Source organism: Delphinus delphis, chromosome 12 (assembly GCF_949987515.2).
Source record: "Delphinus delphis chromosome 12, mDelDel1.2, whole genome shotgun sequence".
NCBI classification, from domain to species: domain Eukaryota; kingdom Metazoa; phylum Chordata; class Mammalia; order Artiodactyla; family Delphinidae; genus Delphinus; species Delphinus delphis.
Genome location: NC_082694.2, coordinates 3,364,004 through 3,391,222, shown reverse-complemented (window position 1 = coordinate 3,391,222; position 27,219 = coordinate 3,364,004). Strand labels below are relative to the sequence as shown.

At 50.1% G+C, this 27,219-nt stretch overlaps 1 protein-coding gene across 7 annotated transcripts in view; it reads left to right on the top strand.

Moving 5' to 3' along the window:
- Nucleotides 1–25,899, top strand: part of NCK2 (NCK adaptor protein 2) — a 130,814-nt gene extending 104,915 nt beyond the window's left edge. For all 7 annotated transcript variants that reach the window (XM_060027211.1, XM_060027206.1, XM_060027208.1 and 4 more), the window contains 2 exons: nt 7,246–7,955; nt 25,469–25,899. In XM_060027211.1, the coding sequence (XP_059883194.1) occupies nt 7,246–7,955; nt 25,469–25,663 (905 nt within the window). In that variant the 3' untranslated portion in view covers nt 25,664–25,899. The remainder of the gene's footprint in view (nt 1–7,245; nt 7,956–25,468) is intronic.
- Nucleotides 25,900–27,219: the final 1,320 nt, after the last annotated feature.

Genomic DNA, 27,219 nt, shown 5'->3' with positions numbered 1-27,219 from the left:
AGCAGCGGTTGCACCTCTGAGTGACAGGAGGGGCAGGTGCCACCTGGGGCAGCCACACCCCAGTCTGCTTGGCCTGAGCCCCGGCCAGCTCTCAGATGCTCTGCACTGACCAGCCCATCCGTCGCTCTCCGGGCTGCCCTGGGGGGTTCCTCCGAGACCCACCTCGGATGGGGCCGGTGGCCCTGGGTCCCCGTGCAGAGCAGAGCAGAAGTCGAGGTCAGGGGGCTTCGGTCGGTTAGGCCTAACGTCCATGCCACCCAGAATCACAGACCTCGAGTGCGGGCTCTTGGGGTAAATATTCAACCCCAGGCTGCTCTGGGATTAGGAAGCACGGCCTGTGTCTGCTCACCCCCGCGCACAAGCCTGGGGCTCCCCAACTTTTGCTCTGTTTTCTGCGGCGTACTCACAAGCGTACCTGTTTTCTCAGGGGGGCTCACCAGTTTGGCGTATTTCAGGAGGTGAGGTGGAAGCAGGGGAACGAGAGTGGGGAAGGGTCATTTTATTTCTTCCAGAGTCCTTAATCAAAGTGACAGAAATCCAGAAATCAACTCAAAAGTAGCTAAAGAAAAACAACAGGAAGAAGAGAATTTAAAGAGATTAGCTCACATCGTTGGGAAGTGTGGTTGGATTCCTGGGCTCAGCTCATGTCATCCAGGTTCTGTCTCTGGGCCTCTTCTTCACACAGGCGCCTACAGGTGTGGCTGACTCTTGAGAGCCGGTTCCCCCCACCCCAGGCTGCAGGGGGAGTTCTGATCCGAGCCCTGGGGCTGGGCCCTGCTGAGACCGCGAGAAGAGAGGAACTGCTGAATAGAGATGACGTAGCGGGTGTGGAACAGATTAAAGCAAGAGAGAACTACTGCATTAATCCTAAATGGTGGCCCTTCAGAAAATCCCTCAGTTTAGTAAATGTGAGGTTCTTCCTTTATTCAGATACTCGACTGTGAATCCTGGCACTAGACATTCTCTGAGTAGGGGAAGCTAGTCTGAAAAACTAGATACAAACTAAATGAACATATAGGACCACGAATAGCTATTAGGAGCCAAACATTAAATATATCCTCTTATATGAAAAGTTATTTCAGCTACTTTGTCCCTGAACCAATCTTGTCAGACCTCCTTAGCGTTTAGTGATAAAAAGCTTCTGTATTAATAATTTCAGTTGACGTTCCTAACCCTGATGGGGAAAAAGCCCCACAAATTAATAACCTCTATGCTTAACTTAGTATACATGACATTTTAAGTGCAAGGAAATTTTCTACTTGCATCTGGTTTATGTCACAAATCTGATTCGTAGCAAAAATAAAATGGCTTTGCCGTAGAGCTCCTGAAACTCAGATGCGCTGTCTAAATGTATGGGCTGGAGTACTTGTATGAACTGTCCAATTTGTTTGGCATTTTATCTTAAATCTGCAGAGTTCCAGCTGGAAGATGACAGAACATATTTTAAAGTTGTCTGCTATAACATCCCTTTATCTTTTTTTTTGGGGGGGGGGGCGGGTACGCGGGCCTCTCACTGCTGTGGCCTCTCCCATTGCGGAGCACAAGCTCCGGACACGCAGGCTCAGCGGCCATGGCTCACGGGCCCAGCCGCTCCACGGCATGTGGGATCTTCCCGGACCGGGACACGAACCCGCGTCCCCTGCATCGGCAGGCGGACTCCCAACCGCTGCGCCACCAGGGAAGCCCTTGCTTTTTTTTTAAGTAGTGATTTCCATTCCTTCTTCGTTCTTTCCTCGTGGAAGGTATGGCATTTTATACATTACTGAACGAGCTTAGAGAAAGTCATAACTTTGCGGGAAGAAAGTTACTCAACATCGCCGAACGCAGCGTGCTGGCAGTAGGAAAGGTTTCCTAGTGGCCACGTTCTACATATTCTCATCCATGATGTGATGGGTCCAGTGCGGGTCACATCAACACCTGCAACAAAACGTCCAAACACCACATTCTGTACGGTGGAGGATTTTACGGTGAACTTGAGAACTAAAAGAGACGCACACCATTTGAATTCGTCCTAGATCTTGTGAAAACATGTTAGTGCTCTCCGGGCCTCGGTCCGTCCATCGTGGCCTGGCCGGAGCTGCCTGGGTGTCCCGCATCACGTGGTCGGTACCCGAGGCCAGGGTGTGGTGAGGAATGTGGCCAGCTGCTCTGGGAGGTGCTTCTGTCTGCGGCCCAGGCTGACCCGGAATCCGTGCTCTGGCCCTGGGGAGCAGGCCTTGGAAAGGGCCAGGAAGCGCGTTCTCCCAAATGCGGCCCAGAGAGGGGGCGAGCGGAAGCCCTGGTTAGCGAGGGCATCTGGTGGGCCAGGTCCTGGTTAGTTACTGTTCAGTAGGTGAAGATGGGCTGGGACTTGGCAGACGGGGTGTGAGGCTCTTGCCTCTCCAGTCAGGAAAAACGTGAAATCAGAAGGAAATTAATCACATTATCCTTGTTAAAATCACAACACACATTGGAGTCAGGTTGTGTTTTTGATACAACTGGAAGAAGGAGGTGGTCTGACTTGAATGAACGAAGAAAAAGAAAGCAGAAGATGTGGGGAAATACACAGGCAGAGAAAGTGGGGAGCAGGGGAGTTCCCACACTGCCTCCTTCCCTAAAAGATAACGGATTTGCCTTTGAATTAGAGCCTGGACGCCAAGGCCGTTCAGAGCTTGGGGCTCATACACGGGTCTCTGTCCCCTCCGACCTGGCAGCTCGTAGCTGGCACGCGGCAGCAGTCACGTGGCCTCGGGGGAGGTCCAGGCAGGGGGAGATGACGGGGTCCTGAACCTCCAGAGCCTGTTCATTCGACGTCCTTGTGATCCCGGCCGCGTGACTCTCCGGAGCCATTCACCTGGTTGTCCTCATTCAGAAAGGCCGCCCTGGCTGCTGGTGGGTGGGTCCCCTTCCCTCTGACGCCTTTCTCCTCCTGCCTGCTGTTCCCCGGGGCTCCCCAGGGCTCCCAGCCCTTCGGCCCCATCCACCCGGGCTCTGGCCTCGGGCAGAATCAGGGTCAGGGAAGAACTGGGGAAGAAGAGGAAGCTGAGAGCCTTTGTCAACAACCCAGGACTTTGTTCTGTTTACACATTTCCACCCGACGCCCCCTCCAGCCTGCCCCAGCTGTCCCCAGACTTGTCCTGGGGCCCCGGCCTGTTGCTCCTGATGCATTTCTTATCCCAAACCTTCTTTCCCTAACCTCAGCCCCACTTCCACCCGGACACACAGGGCCCATTTCATTCCCTAGAATCAGTTTGGGAGGGTGCGTGAGGGGATCTTGAAGCCCCATTTCAGAGCCCTGAACGCATTTGCCCGTGGAAATCATGACACGAGTAACGAGCATCTGCCGTCACGCTTCACACTAGCCTCTGACGGAACTGTGCTTCTTGAGGACTCTGGATTAAATAGGCTTCCATTGGATCACGGTCTGTCTGTGCCACTCCACTGGCTGCGTGTGTTGGGCCAGTTCCCTGGTCTCGTTCAGCCTCGGTTTCCCCATCTGCAGAAATGGGGGGAGCCGGGTCTGTCACAGGACCGTCGTGAGGTTCAGATCATGTAGATGTCAGCGCGGCCGGGCTCCTCCCTACCCGCCCCTGACACACACCTGCCTGCTGCATTTCACTGCGCCAGCCGCCATGTATCTCTGCTCCCATAAGATAATGTTTCCCAGGTGCCAAACGCCTGACGGGCAAAGTTTCTGTTTGGGTGGCCGTCTGGCACGTAGGGTCACGGCCAAGAGTGTTCAGAGAGGACTTAGACCCTCTCCTGGTAAAATATCTGAGAAAAAAGAAATTCAACACCAGTTAGGAAGAGTAATAGTTATTCCTAAAGCACGTTCTGTGCTTTATATGCGTAATCTGAACTTAGGTACCTGTTTTAGGCTGATTTGTCCACCCTCAAAATTCATATGTTGATGTCCCATTCCCCAGAATCTCAAAGTGCGGCTGTATTTGTATAGGGCCTTTAAACAGGTAATTAAGTTTGAATGAGGTTTCTTAGGGTGGCCCTAATTCAGCATGACTGGTGTCCTGTAAGGAGAGGAAATTAGGACACAGAATGCAGACGCGGTGAGAAGGCAGCCGTCTGTAAGCCAGGGAGAGAGGCCTCTGAAGGAACCAGCCCTGTTGACCCTTCACCTGTGACTTCCAGCCCCCAGAGCCATGAGAAAACACGCTTCTGTTGTCGAAGCCCCCCAGTCTGTTACGGCCCCCCTCGCGGACTGATCCGGTGCCATCGTCCACATCTTAGGGTAAGAAAACTAAGACCCAGAGAGACTAAGTAACTTGCCCAAGAGCACACAGCTAATTAGTGGCTGACGCGGGATTCCTGCTGGGGCTGTGCTCTCAGTCATTCTGCTGTGCTACCCCCAAGACCCCAGCCCAGAGTTGCCTCAAGGACTGTTTAGGTCATGTTAGAGCAAAACACGTTAATTTTCCAGGGCTGTTTGTACGTAGAAAGTTCCAGTCTTGATAGAGACATACAAGCTTCTCTTATGGGCAGGGAGTGTGCCTGTCTTACCTCACTCTCCCCAGAGTCTAGGAAGGTTCCTGGAAGGAGCTCAAGGCTGAAGTAATTAAATTATTTTGTGTTTGAAAAAAAGCAGACAAAGCAGTATGTTCATTCAGCGGTATGACTGACTTACGTAAGTGTCTTCCACAACGCATTATGAGGCATAAGGTCTTCCATGGCGTATTACGAGGCGTAAGGTCTGCCGTTGTCTTTTCTGTTGATCTTGACACCTTTCCGCCTTTTTTTATATATTTTTTAATTTTATCGGATTATAGTTGACTTACAATGTTGTGTTAGTTTCAGGTGTACAGCAAAGTGATTCAGTCATACATATACATATGTTTCATTCTTAGATTCTTTTCTCATATAGCTTATTCCAGAGTATTGGGTAGAATTCCCTGTGCTCTGCAGTAGGTCCCTGTTGGTTATCTATCTTACGTATAGTAGTGTGCAGTGACACCTTTACGTCTTGATGAATATTCTAAAAGCTGCTCTTCCCTGGCTCTTCAGGTAGGCTTCCTCACTCACAAATTTGGAAAGGTCTCCTAGAGAGTTATTTTTACATGTTATTTCTTGAAATCGTTGTTACCCATAAAGATTGCACTCTGCCTGGCCATTCCCGCTCCGCGTGCTGACGGCCCCGGGAGGTCTGAAGGCCTTCGTGCCCGAGCTTTCTGGGTGGAAGTTTACTTCCATGAACTGTCCCGTGTGCCTCTGGATTAGGATGCCATTGAATCATCACAATGCCGTGTCATTGCAGAGTTGAACTCACCTAGCTTTGAAATCAGAGGTTGAGAGGTTCATGTTTTCAGGTGTAAAGTAAATGAACTCTTACATGGAAATCGAAATGTTTAACTTGGTCCAGTGTCCCGGCTTACTCTTTATTTCCCGTGCACTTGAGTAAGATGCTGAAGAACAAAAAGAAACAGCAGAAGCCATTAGCTTAAAGAATTGGTGTCTCGGAGCCTCCCTGGTGGTGCAGTGGTTAAGAATCCGCCTGCCAGTGCAGGGGAGGCGGGTTCGAGCCTTGGTCTGGGAAGATCCCACATGCCGCGGAGCAGCTAAACCCGTGCGCCACAATTACTGAGCCTGTGCCCTAGAGCCCGCGAGCCACAACTACTGAGCCCACATGCTACAACTACTGAAGCCCAGGCACTCTAGGGCCGGTGTTCCGCAACAAGAGAAGCCCACACACCACAACGAAGAGTAGCCCCCGCTCGCCACAACTAGAGAAAGCCCGCGCGCAGCAACGAAGACTCAACGCAGCCAAAAATAAATAAATAAAATAAATATATATAAAAAAAAAAAAGAATTGGTGTGTCCACTTGAAGATCCAAGTGAGTGAGCACTTATCACGGGTGTGCTGTCACCTCACACTCCTTGCCCTGCGTGTGGCACTGAGCGGAGCACGTGTCCCGGGGCAGAGAACGCAGCCAGGCGGGTCTGCTCTGGAAGCCAGCGCCCAACTCTCCGTGGTCGGAGACGATCATGACGCCTCCTTTCATTCCTCTGACCACCCCAGCTGGCAGGGGAGTAGAAGCAAAGGTAATTCTCAGGACCAAGCTGTCTTTACTGCAGGGAATTAAGGGAGAAGGAGGTACAAGCTACCCATAAAAGCGCTGTGGTGTCCTTTCAGGAGAAAACAAACGTTTGCCAGTGGCCACAGTTTCCATGCCACGAAAACCTCCTCCCTGACTTAGCTGGGAGACGTGGCGGGTGAGCGGCATGGCGGGCCCCCCGTCCAGGTCCACGTCCGCATCTCTGGGGCCGACGTGCCCTCCTCCCCTCGGCTCACTTTCTACAAGGTTCCGGAATTCCGTGCATTTTAACCAGGTTAAAGCATTTTTACCTTAGGGCTTTTCCAGCTGTGTTCCTCAGGCACAGGAAGGGATAATTTTCACATTATAGCTCAGCACTGACTCACATATGTGACTGAAGCAGCAATTCTATGTTTGATGCACTCTGAGATTTTCTATTTTGTTCCCTTTTAAAAAGAAGACAGCACGTACACACAGGCTGGTCACAACCCCGTTAAACTGATTTTCTGATCCATCAGTGGTTTTTCAATCAATGTGAAATTTTCTGCCTTAGATTTAATGTATCGGCTATTTTTTTTTCCTTCTAATTCACTCATCACAACTTGTGGGAAGTCTCTGCAGTGTTGAAAGAAAAGAACAGAAGGAAGGAGGGGTATGGGTTTCTGCCCAGCGGGGCCGCTCCACTGCCAGGTGGCCCCGGGAGGGCACTGAGTGTCCTCGGATGGAGGAGAGGGTGCCGGCCTGAGCACAGGCCAGCCCTGAGGGGTGCCGAGAGCTGGGGCGGCTCTGCGAGCTCATTTTGTCCAACTTCCCGTCCAAAACGCATGAGACGTTTTCTGTCCTTTTTTTTATTTTATTTTTTTAGGTCTTTTGTAGTAGTGGCACAGGGATGCTCTCATCATTTTCAGACTTTACACTGTTTTATCCTCTTGGTTTGCTGGTGCTCTAGCAGGTTTTTGAGGAAAGCAGAGAGATCGGTTTTGGTAATAACCAGCTTTTAGGCTTTTAGCCACTGTCACCTTCTCTGCTGGTGAGTGGCTGGTCACCAGCCACGGGACCCAGTCCGTCCTATATCAGGTGCAGGTGCTGCCTCTTGGACGAGGCCCCGCCCTGAGCCCTTGTCGGGTCGCCGGACGCTGAGCCCCGTGCCCGCGTGGAGCCCATGCCGGGTCCCCACGCGCTGAGCCCTGTCCCCGCACTGAGCTTTGCCGTGTCTCCGCAGGCCTCGGCAGGACCCGCAGGAAGACAAGCGCCCGAGATGCATCGCCCACACCCAGCATGGACGCGGAGTTCCCCGCCAACGGAGGCGGCGCCGACCGCATCTACGACCTCAGCATCCCGGCCGTGGTCAAGTTCGCGTACGCGGCCGAGCGCGAGGACGAGCTGTCGCTGGTGAAGGGCTCGCGCGTCACCGTCATGGAGAAGTGCAGCGACGGCTGGTGGCGGGGCAGCTACAACGGGCAGGTGGGCTGGTTCCCATCCAACTACGTGCTGGAGGAGCTGGACGAGGCGGCCGCCGACGCGCCCGGGGGCCCGAGCCTGCGGCCCAGCGCCGCGCTCAGCAACGGCCAGGGCGCGCGGGTCCTGCACGTGGTGCAGACGCTGTATCCCTTCAGCTCGGTCACCGAGGAGGAGCTCAACTTCGACAAGGGCGAGACCATGGAGGTGATCGAGAAGCCCGAGAACGACCCCGAGTGGTGGCGCTGCCGCAACGCGCGCGGCCAGGTCGGCCTGGTGCCCAAGAACTACGTGGTGGTGCTGAGCGAGGGCCCGGCCCTGCACGCCGGCTCTGGCCCCGCGGGGCCTGCGCGCGCCGGCCGGTTCGCGGGCCGCGAGTGGTACTACGGGAACGTGACGCGCCACCAGGCCGAGTGTGCGCTCAACGCGCGGGGCGTGCAGGGCGACTTCCTCGTCCGCGACAGCGAGTCCTCGGTGAGTGCGGGGTTGGGGGGGCAGAGGGGTGTGCCCGTGTGTGTGCACGTGTGTGCGGGTCTGTGTGTGTGATGTGTATACGTGTGCGTGTGTGCACGGGGCGCGCAGGGTGGCTTGCTCATCAGGGACAGAGTCCTCGGTGAGTGGAACGCTCGAAGGAAGCGGAGAGTATGTATGTGTGTGTATTCGTGTGCCATTCCCTTCTCAGGTGTGTGAATGGCCTCAAACAGCCAGGGTATTTGGGGCTCATGTTAAGAGGGATGAACACAGTTGGTCTGTGTTCTGAGACCCCCCGCTCTGCCGTGGGCTGAAATCCGCCTGGACTGCCCGGCCTTAGCTGCACCTCTCCTCCGGGAGGTGCGTTCTTGCAGGTGGCACGGTAAGTACAGTGTGTTGTTAGCTTCTGAAGGTTTGCTGCCTCTTGACTGAGATCACCCCTGTTCTGTTGTGCAGACTCAAATGTCTCTCCCCTGGTTTCCCCGTTAATGACCCCGTCTCAGCCCTGGCGGCTGACCTTGTTTCCTCTCTGGGTCTGAGACACATCAGATGTTCTCAGCAAGGCGGGCACCCGGGTTCTGACACAGCCTTTTGTTGGTTGGTTGGTTTTGCTTTTTAAGCCGTGTAATCCTCAGTACATCTCTGCCTCAGGCACCACTGAGTTTATTTCTGAAAAGCTTTTAAAGCACTGAGGAAGAGAACAGAAACGGAAAAGACAGTTGTCGAGAGAGAGGAGTTTGTGTGTGAGAGCGGAGTCGGCGGCGTGAGGCCTCTCGACCTGGAGCAGATTGGTTTCCAGCACAGATTCGGAGGTCTGTGTTTCAGGTGTATGGCCGAGCCCGTCTGGGGGAACTGGGCTGTGTCACGCGAATTAGCCTTTTTGTGTTTTCATTGTGGAGGTACTACTAAACCGATTTTGTCGATCCCTGCAAATACACCTTCCAGAGTGAGTCCCCCCGAAAGGAGAGTTTTGAAGATCGAGTCCAGTGTAATTTCCTTTGTACTGGTTCCTGCAGACTTCAGCTTAATTTTTAATTCTTTTTTCTTTTTTGGCTACCTTGGGTCTTCGTTGCTGCACGTGGGCTTTCCTTAGCTGCGGCGAGCGGGGGCTACTCTTCGTTGCAGTGCGTGGGCTTCTCATTGCGGTGGCTTCTCTTGTTGCAGAGCACGGGCTCTAGGCGTGCAGGCTTCAGTAGTTGTGGCACGCGGGCTCAGTAGTTGTGGCACACAGGCTTAGTTGCTCTATGGCATGTGGGACCTTCCTGGATCAGGGAACGAACCCGTGTTCCCTGCATTGGCAGGCGGATTCTTAACCACTGTGCCACCAGGTAAGTCCCAGTTTAATTTTTTAAACGCAACCTGTAAGACTGGTAAGCTCGTGCTACGTACTGTAATTGTTGTCTTCTGAGAAAGTTGATGCCACAATAAGTAAGTGCATAGTCAAGGTTCCTGTTGACTGATCTGGGAGGAGCTCGAGGCCCCAGAAGTGATTTTCCCCTTCAGAGAGGGGGGCAGATGTGGTGGTGGTGGAAACGGGCCCCCCTGATGGCGGCAGCAGGTCGTGGAGTCGGCGCCGCCTGCCCTGTGCTTGGGCAAACGCACAGGGCCTGAACGCTAACTGCATCTGAAGTCTGAATACTGAGCTTTTCTTTTCTTTCTTTTTTTTCTTAAATTTTAATTGAAGTATAGTTGATTTACAATGTTGTGTTAATTTCAGGTCTACAGCAAAGTGAATCAGCTATACATATACGTATATCCCCTCTGTTTTAGATTCTTTTCCCATATAGGCCATTACAGAGTATTGAGTAGAGTTCCCTGTGCTGTACAGTAAGTAGGTCCGTGATTATCTATTTTATATATAGTAGTGTGTGTATGTCAACCCCATTCTCTCCATTTATCCCTCCCCCCTTTATCCCCTGGTGACCATAAGTTTGTTTTCTACCTCCGTGACTCTCCTTCTCTTTGGTAAATAAGTTCATTTGTACCTTTTTTTTTTAGATTCCACATATAAGCGATACCATAAAGACAAATATCATATGATATCGCTGAGGTTTTCTTATCCAGAGTTGGTGGTTTCTGGCAGGACATCACGTTAAGTTGTTCTAACGTGAGGTCAGCTCCGTGCACAGATCAGGGCGGAGGCTTCAGAGAATCGGGTCCGGAGCACTTCCAGCCCTCCTGAGAGAACCTCAGAGGAAGCACCGGTTACCCGATCAGAGTAGGAGGTGATCAAGGGACAGGTTCGATCCGAGTCGAGGAGTATTGTCTTGATTTTGGAATGTTGGGTTTGAAGAGACGTCTTAGAAGGAGAGGGCTGAAAGCAGCCCCCCAGTGTGGAGACAGGGCCCCACGTCCTTCTGTCCGGGTCTGGGCTAGGGGACAGTCCTTGGCAGAAGGTAGAGGGACATCGCTGGCTTAGGGAGGACCTGTCACTTTTCCATGGGACACACATGCAGGCAGTGGTCACTGTCTGATCTCGGGACTGAGTCCTTTTGGAGGTGGAGGGGTACTTTATCTGGCCTCCATCCCAGAACTTGAAGAAGCTCCAGTGTCACATTTGTCTCACATTATTAGAGAAAAAGCTAACTTTTTCTAAATCATTGAACCATTAATTGTTTATATTTTATTTTAACCATTTTTTAGGGGAGCCTTTCCAAATTTTTTTCCTTCCGTTTTAATTTAGAAAACCAAGCTCACGACAGCTCATCGTGTGCTGGGACCATTGATTCCCGGGGCAGAGGAAGGGGTTTGTTTGCTGGGACCTGGTCAACTCTGCACCCGCAGTGGCACTGGCTTGGGCTGAAGGCCGCCAGGTGGCCCGAGGGTGCGCAGGGCCGCTTGTGTCCTGACGGAACTCGCCGTGACGTGGCACCTTCTGCTGTCCGCGTGCCTGCCTTGTGCCAACGGCATGCTCAGCGGACTCTCAGGCGTGTCGCTGCTCTCACCCTGAAGAGCCATGACAGAGAGGCCGGCTGCGCTGTCTTCCTGCTCGTAGCCAGTCCGTGCTCAGCTCGTCTGCAGCGGCGAGGAGCCGTCCGGATGTACAGATGGACAAGTCCCTTGCCTATTCCTTTTCCGCCGTCCACTGCATCTGCCTTCCTGCCACTGTCTCCCCATCTCCTTCCTCCCCTCCTTTGTCTTTTTCTCTGTGCATTTTGGCATGTCTAAGGTGAGAGCCTGGGCTCCAAAGCCACCGCCAGGCCGGTGTGAGCCCTTAGCTTCATAATCTTGCAGGTTCTGGGTCAGCGTTCCTGCCGGACTCAGAGGCATCCCCATTTAATTTCCTTTCCTTCCTTGTGGTCTGTGGGGCCAGGGCTCGCCTTGGGTTGAGGGAACTGCAGGACCTCCTCTGTAAGCACAGCTCTTTTAGAGTGCATCTTCAAGATGCGTTTCATTTTTTAAATATCCTGAGGGATTCCAAGGTAAATAAGCTCGACTCTTGCTTGCTATTTTGCATTTAAAAATATTTCATATTTTTCTGTTTTGAAAAGTAAAAATATACCCAGCTCTGAGTCCTGGGAAATCTGTGCTTGCGGGGGATGGATACGGGGGGGAGGGGGAGGGAGGGATGTGCATATTTCAGAAAAAGAAGCAAAACTTTGGCATAGCCTGCAATATCCCGGGTCAGTGATATGCTGGGTGTTTCAGAGGTATCTGTTAGACATGTTTTATCAGTCAATGAATGAACCAGACCACCCTGCTTTGGCTGTCCTTCCTGTCCTGAATCTTAATATCGACTGTTCTTTCTTCATCTTCTCTCTCCCCCTCCCTTGCTCTCCTCCCTCACCTGCAATTGTCATTTATCCTCAGCAGCTAAAGATGAAACGGTATGGCTTCTTCTTCTCCATATTTAACCATCATACCTCCACCTGCTAATCCAAACCTCATTAAATCTAGCAAATTCAAAATTCCTACCTGCCTTCTGATGCTCAGCGTAAATCCTTATATATTTGTTCAGTCTTATCCTGTGGATATGGTTAGGAAGCTCTGCTTACGATGGAGAATAACCAGTAACTAGATTTCTGTGTGCTCTGTAAGTGGTCAGTGTTTTATTTCTTCCATTACTATAGAAAGTGACAGGTTACAACTAGGATGAGGTCTACGAAGCATCAGCCTGTGGTATAGGAAGGCATTTTTCTCTGTACGACATTAGGGATCCCAAAGAGAGCATCTGTTTCACCTTATTTATTGTGTCCAACAGTAGTATTTAGATACTAATTTTTTGTCATACAGCACATTCACGTGTGAAAAGACTTGCTAAAGATAACTTACTGTATATATTGGCCACACTAACAGTCTATTTGGGTTTCATCTCTTACTCTTAAAAAAAAAATCTATTAAAATTATTTGGCCAGGAAGAAACAGAATAGAAGGATTAGCATAGTTCCTTGCTATATTTTTCAAATTGCATTTCTTATAGTAATTGGAACTTCTTTTTTTTTTTTTTTTTTGGTGGTACATGGGCCCCTCACTGCTGTGGCCTATCCCGTTGTGGAGCACAGGCTCCGGACACGCAGGCTCAGCGGCCATGGCTCACGGGCCCAGCCGCTCCGCGGCATGTGGCATCTTCCCGGACCGGGGCACGAACCCGTGTCCCCTGCATCGGCAGGCGGACTCCCAATCACTGAGCCACCAGGGAAGCCCTGTACCTGTAGTTTTTAACAGCACACACCCACAGGCAGACCCGGAGTGAGGGACGGGGGGCTACCGCCCCAGCAGGTGCACGTGGGCCCTTCCGGCCCGTGTTTTCTGCCCTGGTTGTGGTTTCTTCCCCTGGTGAAGGGGAAGCACCTTGTGGGGCGAGGTGAGAAGCCTGGACAGAGGGAGGAACGTTTGCATTCGGCTCTGGTCGGTGCTTGCTGAACATTTCCTTCTTGGAGGCAGGCGGGCCCACCTCTTCTCTCCCCGCTGCCAGGGGTCTTCACCGCTTGTCCTTTGGAAACAGTTCCTTGGCGACTTGCAGAAGAAATTCTACAAGAAGCATTTACGTTTTGGTCTGGAGATGCGGGCAGGGAACGTACTTGCCCAGCAGAGATGGTATCCGAGGCAGCTAACAGTCCCGATATTCAGATACTCAGGAGGCCCGGTGCGTGTACCAGCCAGAGTCGGGCAGAGTCCCTGTTGCATTTCAAGGAGGTTGAGATAGAAAAACGTCAGGTTCGGGGACGATTGTTGCCTGACCCCAGGCCAGAGGGGGGCAACCCTTTTTGGTTCAGGAGCCGGGTCTGAGCCGTGTCGAGGGTGATCTGAACGAAATGATGGGTTCCTTTGTACCCCCGCCGAGGCCCCTCCTCTCAGCATCCCTTCTGCCAGGGCCCCCCTGCCGATTCCTGCGGTAACTTCCAAGGCAGGAGAGCTCGTGTCCTCACCCATCCTGCTACTTCGGTTTCCTCTGTCCAGATTATAAGGTTTCCACCGGAATTACACCAGTTTTTAGCACATAAACTTTTTTAAAAAATGTTTTTTATTGTGGTGGCAAAATATATATAACATAAAAGTTGAACATTTTAATCATTTTCAAGTGCAAGTTCAGCGACGTTAAGCGTATTCACATTGTTGTGCAAGCGTTACCACCATCCTTGCCCAGGGCTCTTCCGTTTCCCTCACTGGAGCTCTGTCCCCATTGAATGCTAACTCCCCATGCCCTCCCCCAGCCGCAGGCTGTTTTCTACTCTCTGTCTCTAGGAATTTGACTAAGTACCTCCTCGTATAAGTGCAATCACGCAGTGTCTGTGCTTTTCTGTCTGGCTTACTTCACTCAGCATAATGTCCTCAAGGTTCATCCGTGCTGTAGCCTGGGTCAGAACGTCCTTCCTTTTTTAAAGCTGAATGATACTCCGTTGTATGGGTGGACCACACTTTGTTTATCCATCATTTGTCAAAGGCCAGGTGGGTTGCTTCCACCTTTTGGCTACCGTGAATAATGCCACTGTGAACATGGGTGTGTAAGTGTCTGTGCAAGTCCCTCTTTCAGTTCTTGAAGGTCTATACCCAGCAGAGATTTTGGAGCAAACGGTGATTTGTTGGTGAATTTTTTGAGGAACTGCAGTCTGTTTTCCACTGCGGCTGCACCACTCTACCTTTCACCAGCTGTGCTTAGGGGTTCCGGTTTTTACACATCCTTGCCAACAGTTGTTGTTTTGGTGTTTTTGTTTTTTCATAATAACCAGCCTCATAGGTGCAAAGTGGTGTCTCACTGTGGTTCCGATTTGCATCAGCCCAGAGCCTTTCAGTCTCAGCTGCACTCTTGGCCTATTTGTGGGTGTTTCTCATGGTGCTGTTACCAAGCAGTTCCTAAACGTGGCCTCAGTAGCACTGCAAGAGCAGCACAGAGAAATAAAAGAGTCGCCCCACGGAGCTCATAACACAGAAAGCTGTTTTATCATTCTGTTAGATCACCCTCCCTAGTCGTCCAATAGAGCCTTCTTTTATTTTTATTTTATTTTCTTATTTTTTGGCCATGCCACGCAGCACGTGGGATCTTAGTTCCCTGACCAGGGATCGAACTTGCGCCCCCTGCAGTGGAAGCGTGGAGTCTTAACCACTGGACCACCAAGGAAATCCCAATATAGCCTTCTTTTAATCAAAATTGATTCCCTGTCTGTACTTACACCACAGGCTGTAAATTGATATGTGTATATATATATAATATCATTTATTATTGATAAGTCACTCCAGGCATGGCATGGCCAAAAGACAGAGAATGACAAGGGCAGTATTCTAAAAGTCTGTCCTCCGAGGTGTTCCCATTAGCTTTAGGAAATGCATCTGGGGACGCGGGGAGGGATAATCACACACGCACATACTAACTTACAAACGGACCATAAACACTTCCGTTGAAAGATTAGGTAGATGGACTTTGAGGGCCGTACTGTGTTTGCTGGTCGATTTCTCTTCACTTGCATAAACAAGTTTATTTCAGAAGCTAATGAGAGCCATCATATTTGATCATGTCACCTGTGGGATTGGCTTTAGGCCTATAGAGTAAATATTTCAGAGACACGTTTATAGGAGAATAGAAAATGCCAGTCAGAAGGTAAACTGATGTAAACACAAAGAGGAGAGCTCCTGTATAGAGGGAGTCAATTTTGATGAAAAAAGCCTCTGCCGGACGGCTGGGGGTGGCGGTGATCTAATGGGTGATGGACCTGGAAGGCCACTTTTCTGAGATTAGAACCGGGAGAGTATCGATCAGCGGAGAACAATCTGCCTTCAGCCCACTGGCTCTCAGGTTTCTTTGGCAAAGGAGCTACTTCTCTGGACAAAAGAGTACCTTCCTTAAAGAAGCAAAAAAGAGAGAAAAATTTCCATGTACCAGACAAGGGGGAAAGAATGATACAGCTTTTGATAAGAAATCGACAAGGTGACCCCTCTTTGGGGGCAGAGAGAGCCTTAAATATTCGTATCAATTGTTGGTGCTTGAAGACCAGCATGACCAGAAATCCACCCAGCGCCCACCTGGGAGGCTCAGTAGGCCACACGAGGGGCACTTCTATTCTCATCTTGCCCTAAAATCTGAAGTGAAAGATATGTGGACGTTTTAAGGTTATTAAAGACTCAGGAGGGCCTGGGAGCAAAGTCCCTGCTTCCTCTATTATTTCTTCACAGCCACGTGCTTAGAAAAAAATCATGTGAATACCTAGGCTATTGGGGATGGAGAATGAATCAAAGGATATTGTGGACTCTTCTCAGTGCTCCTTTTTTTTTTTTTTAATACTGGTGTTGAGAAAATCGTGATTCAATCTTGAGTAAAGGAGAGAAATATTTGACCAGGGAGTCTACTTTATAAAAATATAAAGGTGCTTTTCAGCAAGTGTTTGAAACAATGGATCGAGTTGGTGAAGCTGTAGAAATAGTATCAAAGATGGTATAATTGGTTTTCCTTTCTAAAAGTTGTCGTGAGCAGAAATTGCAAAGAGGTAAGATGGAAGAATTACCTGAAGGAACGAATAGAGGAAGAGATGCTCAAAATTGGAGATTCACCTGTCAGTGCATTTATTGAGCACCTACTGTGATCCGGTGTGGAGATGTGGAGTGCAATCAGGGTCTAGTACTCAGAGGGATTCATATTCAAATAGGGACCTAAAATCTAAAAACAAAAATAGTGATGATAAAAGCCCTGAGAGAGGGTGGTTTTTTGTCAGTCTATCAGCTGTCCTCACACTCCCCTTGGAAAATGACTTCCGAAAATGTCAGGTGAGTGAATGACTTAAACGAACAGATAATTCTTCAGAACCCCAGGTTCAAAACCTGTGAGAATAGAAAAGTCAATTCTTCGAAGAATAGTCCGAGGGAAGGAGAGAACAAGAAGTGATGTGATGTTTGAATTCAATTTGAAAAGTTAGCACAGTATTCTGCAAAGAGAAATTATACCAAATAAGGAGAAAGGGAACCATGGGGAAGTTTGGACAGTGGGAAGAAGCAGGAAGATAGGATTGAAGGGAGGACGGAAGCTAGGTGTTCCAAAATTGGAAACAGGTACAGGACCCAGTCTAGGTTTTAGTCCAGCCCAAGACAACTTTAACAACTTGCGGTCCCGTGGTGGCTTAAAAAGATGTCCACAAATCGTCTGATACCCGTCCTTTCAAAGGGTGGAGGCGACGGCGTCCCCGTCAGCAGGGTGTCACTTGCTAACTCACATCTGATGAATAGAATGTGGTAGGAGAGGTGCTGGGCGACTCCCGGGACTGGGTCGTACGTGCATGTGGCTCTGCTGCATCTGGGACCGCTTGATTTGTGGGGAGCCGGCCGCCACGTTGTGGAGGTGCTGAGGCAGGACTATGGGGATGCTGCAAGACCAGGGACGGAGGCCTCCGAGCGGCTTATGTGAGCAGACCACCTTGTATGTGGACCTGCCTCCCCAGCTGGGCCTTCGGATGACCGCAGCCTCAGCCCATGTCTTCCCTACAGCCTGATGGAGCTTGGTGGCCCCAGGTCAGTCAAGGTTTAAGGCACTCCCAGATTCCCAATTAGAAATTGTTATTTAAGCCACTGGATTTGGGAGAGATTTGTTACACAGCGGTAGACACATAGTACAAGTGGCCCAGGTAGAAAACAGGACCATAATAAGATAGGAGACAACTGGAACTGAACATTAAAGTTCAGGAGGTTGTGCTTTGCCCTTTGTGTTTAAAGAGAGAACAGACAGGTGGCTTTCATGTCAGCGATGTTCCTTTCCTTCTGCTGAAACCCAGGAGGAGACTTCAGAGGTACCAGGTGGCAGACGTAGGGGTCTGTACAGCCTCGGTCACTCCCGGGCCAGTTCGCTCAGCGACCATCTGTTGAGTGCTTATTATGTATGAGGCCCAGTTTTTTCTCCCAAATATATAAAAATAAGAAAGAAGGAGCCTCTCCCTCAGAACGCTTAGAGCCTCGTAGGAGAGCCATGTAGACAAGCACTGATGACAGTGGTCAGGGTGCAGTGCGGTGTAGTGCTTCTGTGATAGGACGTAGGCCTCTCGTAGGTGATGTGGAAAGTATGTTCTCTGGAGACTTTAATTGAAAGCCGTTTTAAAAAATCGACGAGATGCTGATGGCTGTCTTTATAAAGCTTCATAGAAGGAGCTTAAAGAAGGGCCACTAGGTGACAGTTTTGCTTTAAACGTCCCCAAAGATGCTGTGCTTCTGACATTACTGTAGTTTATTCAACTGCCCCAGTCTCTTCCCAGTTTCAGGAGTTATCTCTGTTCCATAGTTGCAAAAACTGAAGAACTGTTGGGAAACTTGCCCAAGGTCTCAAAGCCAGTAAGTAAAGGAGCCAAAATAGGAGAGCAGGCAGCCTGGTAGTGGAGCCAGTGACTCAGCTCTCCTGCTTCTCAGCAGCACGACTGTGGTGGAGAACTGGGGCCTGGATGGGTCACCGCCTGCCCGTGTCACGTGACCATCTGCTCATGGTGGACTGGTTCCTTACAGACTGGTGCTTCTTCTGAAAACAGCTAGAATAGCTGGACAAAACATTGAGACAAACACAGAGCAGCAGAGAAGTAGACCTTCAGTAGTCTATGGTGCTGGGGGGCAGAAATGGGAGGTCAGGCCCCCTGAGGGGGCAGGGCCCCCAAAAATCTATACACTGGGATCAAAGGCAAACTGGGAATAACACCAGACTGTAATCAGTTACATCCCTCATTGAACTAAGGTGCCCTGCCCACCCTGGGTGCAGAAGCAAAGCAAACCCTCTCGGAGGACAGTAATACCATTGAGAACCTCAAAGTGTCTCTTTGATTTTTTTTTATACACAATATGCAGCATTCAAAGAAAAATTACCAGGAGACAAAACTAGATGACCAAAATCAAAGGGGTGGGGGAAGACATTAGAACAGACCCACAGATTTCGAGTTTTTATTTTATTTATTCATAAATTATTTATTTATTTCTATTTTTGGCTGCATTGGGTCTTCGTTGCTGCGCACAGGCTTTCTCTAGTTGTGTTGAGCGGGGACTACTCTTCATTGCAGTGTGCGGGCTTCTCATTGCAGCGGCTTCTCTTGTTGCAGAGCACAGGCTCTAGATGCGCAGGCTTCAGTAGTTGCAGCATGGGGGCTCAGTAGTTGAGGCACGTGGGCTTAGTTGCTCTGTGGCATGTGGGATCTTCCCGGACTAGGGTTCGAACCCGTGTCCCCTGCATTGGCAGGCAGATTCTTAACCACTGCGCCACCAGGGAAGTCCAGATTTTGAGTTTTGAAATGCAGTCTTTAAGATATATGGATAAATAGGTTCGAGAAACTCAGCAAGATGAATGTGAGCAGAGAATTAGAAGTAATAAGGGAGAATCAAGTGAGAATCCTAGGACTAAAAAATACAGTAACTGAAATTAAGGACTTGGTGGGTTTACAGCAGATTAAACACAGCTGAAGAAAGGATTAGTAAATAGGAAGATAGCTCAGAGGAAGAGAGATTTTAGGATACACGTGCAAAAAAATAAAAGGACAGAAAATACAGAAAAGAGCGTAGAGATTTTGCTACAGACCGAATGTTTGCATGTTGTCCTTCCCCCCCAACTTCCCACCTTGTTAAATTCATAGGCTGAAGCCTGATCCCCAATATGATGGGATTGGGAGGGAGCCCTCTTGAATGGGATTAGTGCCCTTATAAAAGAGACCCCAGAGAGCTCCCCAGCCCCTCTGCCACATGAGGACACAGTGAGAGGGTGGCTGGCTGTGAACCAGGAAGCAGGTCTTCACCAGACACTGAATCTCCTGGCTACTTCACCTTGGACTTCCAGCCTCCCGAACTGTGAGGAATACACTTCTGTCATTTTTAAACCACCCAGTTTACGGTATTCTGTTGTCGTAAACAGAACTAAGATTTACAGGACCAAGTGAGAGGTTTAACATACATGTAATTGGTGTCCCCAAAGAGGGGACGTCGGGGTGGGGGTGGACAGGAAGGTGGAGCCGTGTTTGAAGAGGGATGTGCCCCCGCCCCATGACTCACTAGTGGCCGAGCCCAGTCTTCCAGTTTCACGTTCAGCACCTTTAGAACATCTTTCATTGTGACACGTAATACACAAAAAAATTTCATTTAAAAAGTACTTGTTGAACCCAGGTCAGGAAGGTCAAAAAATAGGACCCAGGTCAAGGTCAAGAGATAGGACGTTGGCGGCCCTCTGGAAGCTACTCACATACCTGTATGTGCCTCCTGATTGCACTGCACCTCCTGCTAGAGATCACTGCTCCCTTTCACTGGGAGCTGGTCGTTTTCTTTACCGTTTTAGACGTATGTTTGTGTGTTTGGGTTCTGCCTGCTTCTGGTTTGTACAGTTGATATCGCACTGTGGCTGTTCTTACTTTCTTCTTTTGTCCACACTTCGTGAGATCGTTCAGTCCGTGTGGACGCATTCATTTTGTTGTGTGATGAAGCGTCCCCTCCTGTGTTTGTTGACTCCTGCGGTGGACGTGAGGCATGTCGGCACCTGGGGCCAGCATGAGTAGTCCTGCTGCACCTGTACGCGCTCCTCTGAACCCGAGCACGCCCTGGGGTGAGACAGCCGGGTCCTGGAGAAAGCGCGTCTTCAGCGTCTCGATGGTGCAGAGACCCTGTGTCCAGGCCTGCAGCAGTTCCGGCTCGTGCTCCCACCACCGGGAGGGGTTCCCGGTACAGCTCTCTCCCTGCCTCGGAAATGACCGTGGCTTGCTGGCTCTGGATGAGGGACTCACTCTGTACCCAGCGTGGGAGGCGCACAGCACTCCCTCGTGTGGGCCTGTGTCTCCAGGTCATTCGCGCCCCAGCTGCTGGGCTGGTGGGTTTCGGTCCTCTTTCTCAATGCAGACAGGCCAGCAGACACCTGTCACGGTTCTGTGACAAGCTTAGGGTTAGAGCATCGCTGAGTCCTCCCGCCAGCACCCCCCGCCCGTGCAGGTGAGTGTGGCTCCGGCCTTCCTCACTCGACTCCCCGGAGGCTGGGAGCTGAGCCTGGAAGGATCGCAGCCCTCGTGTACCAGGCCGATGGGGCCGACTTCTCAGGGATCGTGCGGGACAAGTTCGTTCCGGGCCTGGAGCAGCCGCGTCTCCGTCAGATCCAGGGGACCGGCTCGGTGTGAAGGGAAGAGAGTCCCTGCTGTCTCTTCTGGGGGCTTCCCCACAGGGACTGTCCAGAGCAGGGCCTGACTTCTCAGGACAGAGTCAGAAGGGCATCGCCGCCTGGGGGTGAGCTTGGCCCGGCGGGGCCGCCTCCTTCGAGAGGCTCCTTAGCCCGCAAAGCTCATTCCTGTCTTGTCCTCGTGGCTCTGAGCATTTGAAAACCCTGCTGGTGGTTGGCTCAGAGCCCATTTCTCAAACTGCATCCGCGTCCCCGGGAGGGCTCCTGAAACACAGATGTCTGGGCCCCGCCCCAGAGCTGCTGGTTCAGGGGTTCCGTGCTCAGGGGCCTGAGAGCTCGACTTTTCACCTGACAGATCCCAGGAGACGCTTATGCTGCGGTCTTGGGAGCTCAGTTTGAGAACCACTGATCCATTTCATCTTCAGGCTTCGTTCAGGATTTAGTGGTAACACGTAACAGTGCATTTTAGTACGTAGATTGGAAAATGTACTCCTGCTGAACTGTGATTGCCCGAAAGGTTCAGCAGCCCTGCTTGACGTAAATGTAGTTCATTCTATGTCCTTAACGTCAAGGTTTCTACTCAGGAGCCACGAAATTAAAAAGTACTTTCTCTGCTGCGTTGGTTTTACTGCTGTAAGGCACATACACACATGACACACCATGATGTTAAATGAAGGAGCTTAAATTAAAAACAAATTCAGAGTCGTCTGTGGATCATGGGGCTTAATTAAAATTGAGCCTATCACACGCCGACTCTGACTGACTCCCTACTCCCTCCGTACGATGCCACTTTGTCTGTGAATTGATTAAAGTATCTCTAAAAGGAGCCCAGTGCCTGGCTTGTGCTAAACTATGAAACTGAAGTCGCCTTCTGTCCTTATCTGAAGGCACAGACTCATGGCACAGAATGTATGTGCTTATAAAAATTAACAGATGCTCGAAACTAAACGTCCCTTCACAAAAACCTGAAGCCCCGGGAGAGAGCTGAGCGGTCCCTAGTGTGTAGGTGCTGCTGGACCCAGGGGCGTGGTGACTGCCCACGGAGCTTCTCCTTCACCCACCAGGACTGATCACCGTGTGACAGTGGCCCCAGGGCCGGTGCTCCGGGCCATCCTGTGCAGAGCACCTGTCCGGCGGTTCCTGTTTTAGTTTGTTCTATTTTCAAAACCGTATACAACATGCACCTTGGGCGGGAATACTGAAAACACCGAGGCCAGCTCGCATCCATCGTGTTCAGTTTCCGGAAGATGGTAGTGATTTGAGAATTGTGCGGGACGATTACTTAGAATGTCCTGTGCTGTTTAGCTGGTTGACAGGGTCATCGTGACATCAGCGTTCGTGATGATTCCTTTTTTTTTGAGGGGCCGTCCAAGGTCCCTGCGCCCCATCTGCAGTCGCCCTCCTGGGCTGGCTCAGAAGATCTTCACCCCATGGTGATTCATTTCTAAGAGATCAAGCTGGGGAAATAATTTTCAAGTTCTGTGTCTCCTTCCCCACCTGCTCTGGGCCCCTAATCCTCTAATGGCCATGATTCTGAAACTAATACGTAGCCCAAGGCCGAATCAGAGATAAAACTTCCTATCTCTTCCTGGGTTTCCTCCAAGTCGTCAAGCCCTGGGTTTAGTATGGAGATAAGGTGAGGTTTTTCCCTTAAAGATTTGTTTTTATTTGTTCGGTGTGGGGCAAAGGGACACACAAATACAAACTATAAATCCATGTGTCTCTGAGATGCGTTTCTGCCTACAGCTGTGACAGGTGGCAGCCCGCCCCAGAGCTGGATTTTCTCAGACCCCCATTTCCCTGAGTTGTCATTCATTCATATGGAGTGATCTCTTGTTTTGCAAGATTTGTACACCTTAAATCGAATGTTTGCAGAGTCGGCGTAAAAGCCGGTGGATGGGGGCGGGGTGCTTGCTGGTGTTGTCCTGATGGGAGGGATGTGAAGCAGGGGCCGGGCTGGTGGGTGCTCACCAGCAGTAAGTTCCTGGGTTTGGAGAAAGGAGGCAGCCTGGTCTAGGAATTCAGTTTAGACCTGGATTATCCGGCTGCCACCATCCATAGGGCTCCCTGCGGAACACAGCCGTGGATTGGACGCGGCCCTACCCGGCCTGATGCGTCAGGACGCCTTCTGCTGGACAGTAGCCAAGGGCGGCCGAGCTTATCGGCTTCTCCAGGGCGGTCAGCTTGTGAGCTGAGACCTACGGGAATGGTCGACCAAGGAGGGGGACAAAGGCTGGCTCGAACCACATGAACAGGAGTGAAAGTGGGACTGGGGTTGGGAGGGGCATCCTTCTGTCTCCTCGGTCGGATCTGGGGAAGCGGGGACAGGTGACAGCCCTGGTGGGCCGCGGTGGGCGGCTGAGTTTTATTCTGAGGCCGCTGAGGGAAGCCAGTGTCCGTCCTCCTCTCCCTCAGCCGCGCCGGCCACTTAGTGCCTCCGGAGAGGCAGGACCCTCTCCCTTTCTTCACCGACGTCCCCCCTCCCCTCTTCAGCGCTCACCCACTAGCGCGCGTCTCGGGCCCAGGTCCGGTTTCTGTGGAGGCCTTTCCTGACCTCCCGCCCCAAGTTTAAATGCCCTGTGCCACCTCAGTACTCCCTCCTTTCTCTCTGCAGAACTCAGCACAGTTTGCGCCTATGTACCAGCTCCTTCTTTATCCGTTTCCCCCACTGGATGGTCACTTCCAAGAGAGCAGAAGCCCATGCAGAGCATACATGCTGTGCTCTCATGCACACGCAGCCAGGGCATGGCCTGTTTGGTGTGAGTCCGTGTTCAGTAAATAATTGTTTATCGAATTCAGCAATACTTTTTTCCCAAAGAATATTCCTCATTCAGTGTCTTACCCTACATATTTTTCAATAAGTGAGATGAAAGACTAATTTTAATAAAAGTAATAATATCTTTCTAAGATATAATATATTCACATATACCTAGGGCACTGACATAATCACAAATTTAAACATTTCTCAATAAAATCTGTACATGAACCATAGTATAGCCGCCTCTGGGATACTATGAACCATGTTAAAATGCAACCAGAATTTTCCACTGCTCTTAAAATATTTATTTTTAAATAGCTGAGAATTAGAAAAATTTTTAATTTTTAAATTGACATATAGTTGATGTAAGATATTCTGTAAGTTACAGGTGTACAGTGTAGTCGTTCACCATTTTTAAAGGTTATACTCCATTTACAGTTATTGTAAAATACTGGCTATATTCCCCTTGTTGTACAGTATATCCTTGTAGCTTATTTTATACCTAAAGTTTATACCTCTTAATCCCCTACTGCTGTATTGCCCCTCCCCGCTTCCCTCTCCCCACTGGTAACCACTAGTTTGTTCCCGATATCTGTGAGTCAGCTTCTTTTTTATGTTCGCTAGTTTGTTGTATTTCTTAGATTCCACATGTGAGATCATACAGTGTTTGTCTTTCTCTGCCTGACTTCTTCACTTAGCATAATGCCCTCCGAGTCCATCCATGTTGCTGCAAATGACAAAATTTCATTCTTTTTTATGAATGAGTAGTATTCCATTGTATATATGTACCACATCTTTTTTATACGTTCGTGTGTTGACGGACACTTGGGTTGCTTCTGCACCTTGGCAATTGTAAATAATGCTGCTAAGAAACGTTGGGCTGCATGTATCTTTTTGAATTAGCATTTTGGGTTGTTTTTTTTTTTTTTTTTTTGGATATATACCCAGCAGTGGAATTGCTGGGTCATATGGCGGTTCTATTTTTAGTGTTTTGAGAAACCTCCCTACTGTTCTTCACAATGGCTGCACCAATTTACATTCCCACCAACAGTGCAAGAGGGTTTCCTTTTCTCCACGCTCTCTCCCAACATCTGTTATTTGTGTTCTTTTTGATGACAGTCATTCTGACAGGTGTGAGGTCGTATCTCCTTGTGGTTCTGATTTGCATTTCCCTGATGATTAAACGATGTTGAGCATCTTCTCATGTGCCTGTTGGCCACCTTCGTTTCCTCTCTGGAAAATGTCTATGCCGTTCGTCTGCCCATTTTTTTAATTGGGTCGTTTGTTTTTTGATATTGAGTTGTATGAGCTGTTTATATATGTTGGATATATATAAATAACCCCTTATTGGTCACATCATTTGCAAATATTTTCTCACATTCAGTAGGTTGTCTTTTCATTTTGTCGATGGTTTCTTTTCCTTTGCTGTGCAAAAGCTTTTAAGTTTAATTAGGTCCCATTTGTTTATTTTTGCTTTTATTTCCTTTGCTTTAGGAGACAGATCCAAAAGAATATTGCTACGATTTACGTCAGAGTGTCTGCCTGTGTTTTCCTCTCGGAGTTTTATGGATTCCAATCTTACATTTAGGTCTTTAATCCATTTCGAGTTTATTTTTGTATATGATGTTAGAGAATGTTCTAATTTCATTCTTTACAAGTAGCTGTCCAACTTTCCCAGCACCGCTTACTGAAGAGACGGTCTTTTCTCTATTGTATATTCTTGCTTCCTTTGTCGTAGATTGATTGACCATAGGTGTGTGGGTTTATTTGGGGGCTCTCTTTTCTGTTCCATAGACCTACGTGTCTGTTTTTGTGCCAGCACCACGCTGTTGGGTGAACTTCTAATAGTGGTAGGAGTTAGAGAAAGTGAAACTTCTAGCTGCTGCCTGTATAGAAATGACTTTTTACAAATTCGAGAAATAGCTTGGGGAAATGAAGATTTAACAGCGGTTAACAATGGTGCTGTCCATTCCACAACGAGTCTCCAGTTTTCAAATAGTGAAATACATTTAGCACCGAAACCCTACTAAGCAAAGTGTCAGTTTTCTTCACTGCAGAACACGAGCATCTCAGCCGACCTCTGGGTCGTTGTAAAGACCAGGAGCCGCCCCAGGCATGGACGCAGAGCCCGGTGCCCCGCCCCCGGCCCTGCTCGTGGCTCGTGGCTCGTGGCTCGTGGCCCAGGGCCGGGTGGTAACTGGTGTCCTCTTTCCTCTGCAGCCCAGTGACTTCTCCGTGTCTCTCAAAGCATCAGGGAAGAACAAGCATTTCAAGGTGCAGCTGGTGGACAACGTCTACTGCATCGGGCAGCGGCGCTTCCACACCATGGACGAGCTGGTGGATCACTACAAGAAGGCCCCCATCTTCACCAGCGAGCACGGGGAGAAGCTCTACCTCGTCCGGGCGCTGCAGTGAGCCCAGTGGACGCGCCCCGGAAAGGCACCCCGGCCCGGGCCCTCCCGCAGGCCCGCTCCCGGTGGCCGCCCCGTCCTTGCTCTCTCCAGCTGGTTTCCCTTTCTGTCCGGGTCGGTTCGTTTGCCATCCGCCCTCCTTTGCCGTCCCAGGCCCTCCTGGACGGTTTTGGTGACGGGGAGGTGAAAGGGGACGAGTCAGATCACTTTATTCCTTCTCTGTGGGAGCCAGCCTTAGTCTGTTCAAATCGCTCGTGCCAGCCAACCCCCCCTTTAAAGACATCGGGCGCTGTTTGGGTGCACCGGAGCCGCCCTTACTTCCGTGAGCCACAGCGCACGTGACAGCGGGGCCGGGCCCTGGGTGGCACCTGCCCCGGGACCACCTGTCCTGGTCCCGGCATCCCTGGATCTGTGTCATTTGCGTTCACACAGCTCCCAGACTCTCCGGGGGTGACCCCGGGCACTCGTAGCAATACTGGAACCACCGGGTGAGACGGGAGGGAAGAAGCTGTCCAGTGCCTTTGGGGCTGCACCTGCAATAAAGAAAAGAGGTCCTGGAAAGTCGGTCCGGAGACTTGGAAAGACAGAGGTTTCGGAAATGTTCCCCCAAGAGATGCCATCTGCATATAGTGCTTTTTCCTCTTGCCCTGCGGCTCGTTTCAATCTCACAATGATGTATTTAATTCTCAAAGTAATATGTATCTATAGCCATTTGTTGACACTAATACAGATGATTAAGGAAAACAGCTGATCTTTGGGAAAGGGGAGCGACCAACACTTCACACACACATACACTATATATATATAAAAAATTTGCTTTACAGGGAAATTTTTCAGGGTTTACAAAAGGATATGTGATTGGTAGTAGGAGACACAGAATGTTTATGAAGAAATTGCATTTTCTTTTTTCTTTACATTTGAACTCCTTTATAGTTTAAATATACACTCTTGAGATGGGCACATTCCTACAGCTGAGGAAGGGGTCTTGAGACCTCCTAAACTTGCATACTCAGTTTTTTGGATATTGTAATAAAAAAGTATTATGACACGACTCTGTGTGTGTTCATCTGTGGCAAAGCTCGGACTCAGCGATGGGACAGGAGCCCCTGCAGCCTTTCCTGAAATTCTCAGTGCCCGAAGTGGGGAGCGTTTCTAGAGAGGTGTTCTAACAAATTTATTACTCGTGTGTTTTCTTTCTCTACCGCCGCATTTTTTTATCTTGAAATAATTTTAATGAGAGCGACTCCAAGAGAAACCGGAATCTCAAGCTTGCCTTTACTCTTACCTTTACTCTTTGGAAATTATGTGTTAAAAATATTTCACCAGACTGTTGTCAGCTAGCCCTCCCTCCCCCAGCTTTCCTCTCCCCCCTCCAGCTTTCCTCTCCCCTGTCCCGCCTGCCTTCCGTGCGCTCGGGAAAGCCTTTGTGGAGCCCCCAAGGGCACTGGGCACCGGGAATACAGAGCCACAGGGCGCGGCCTTGGCACCCCCATGGCTGATCACGGCTGACGTGTGCTCAGCGCCCCCTCTGGGCTGGCCATGGCATCCTCATCCCAGCTC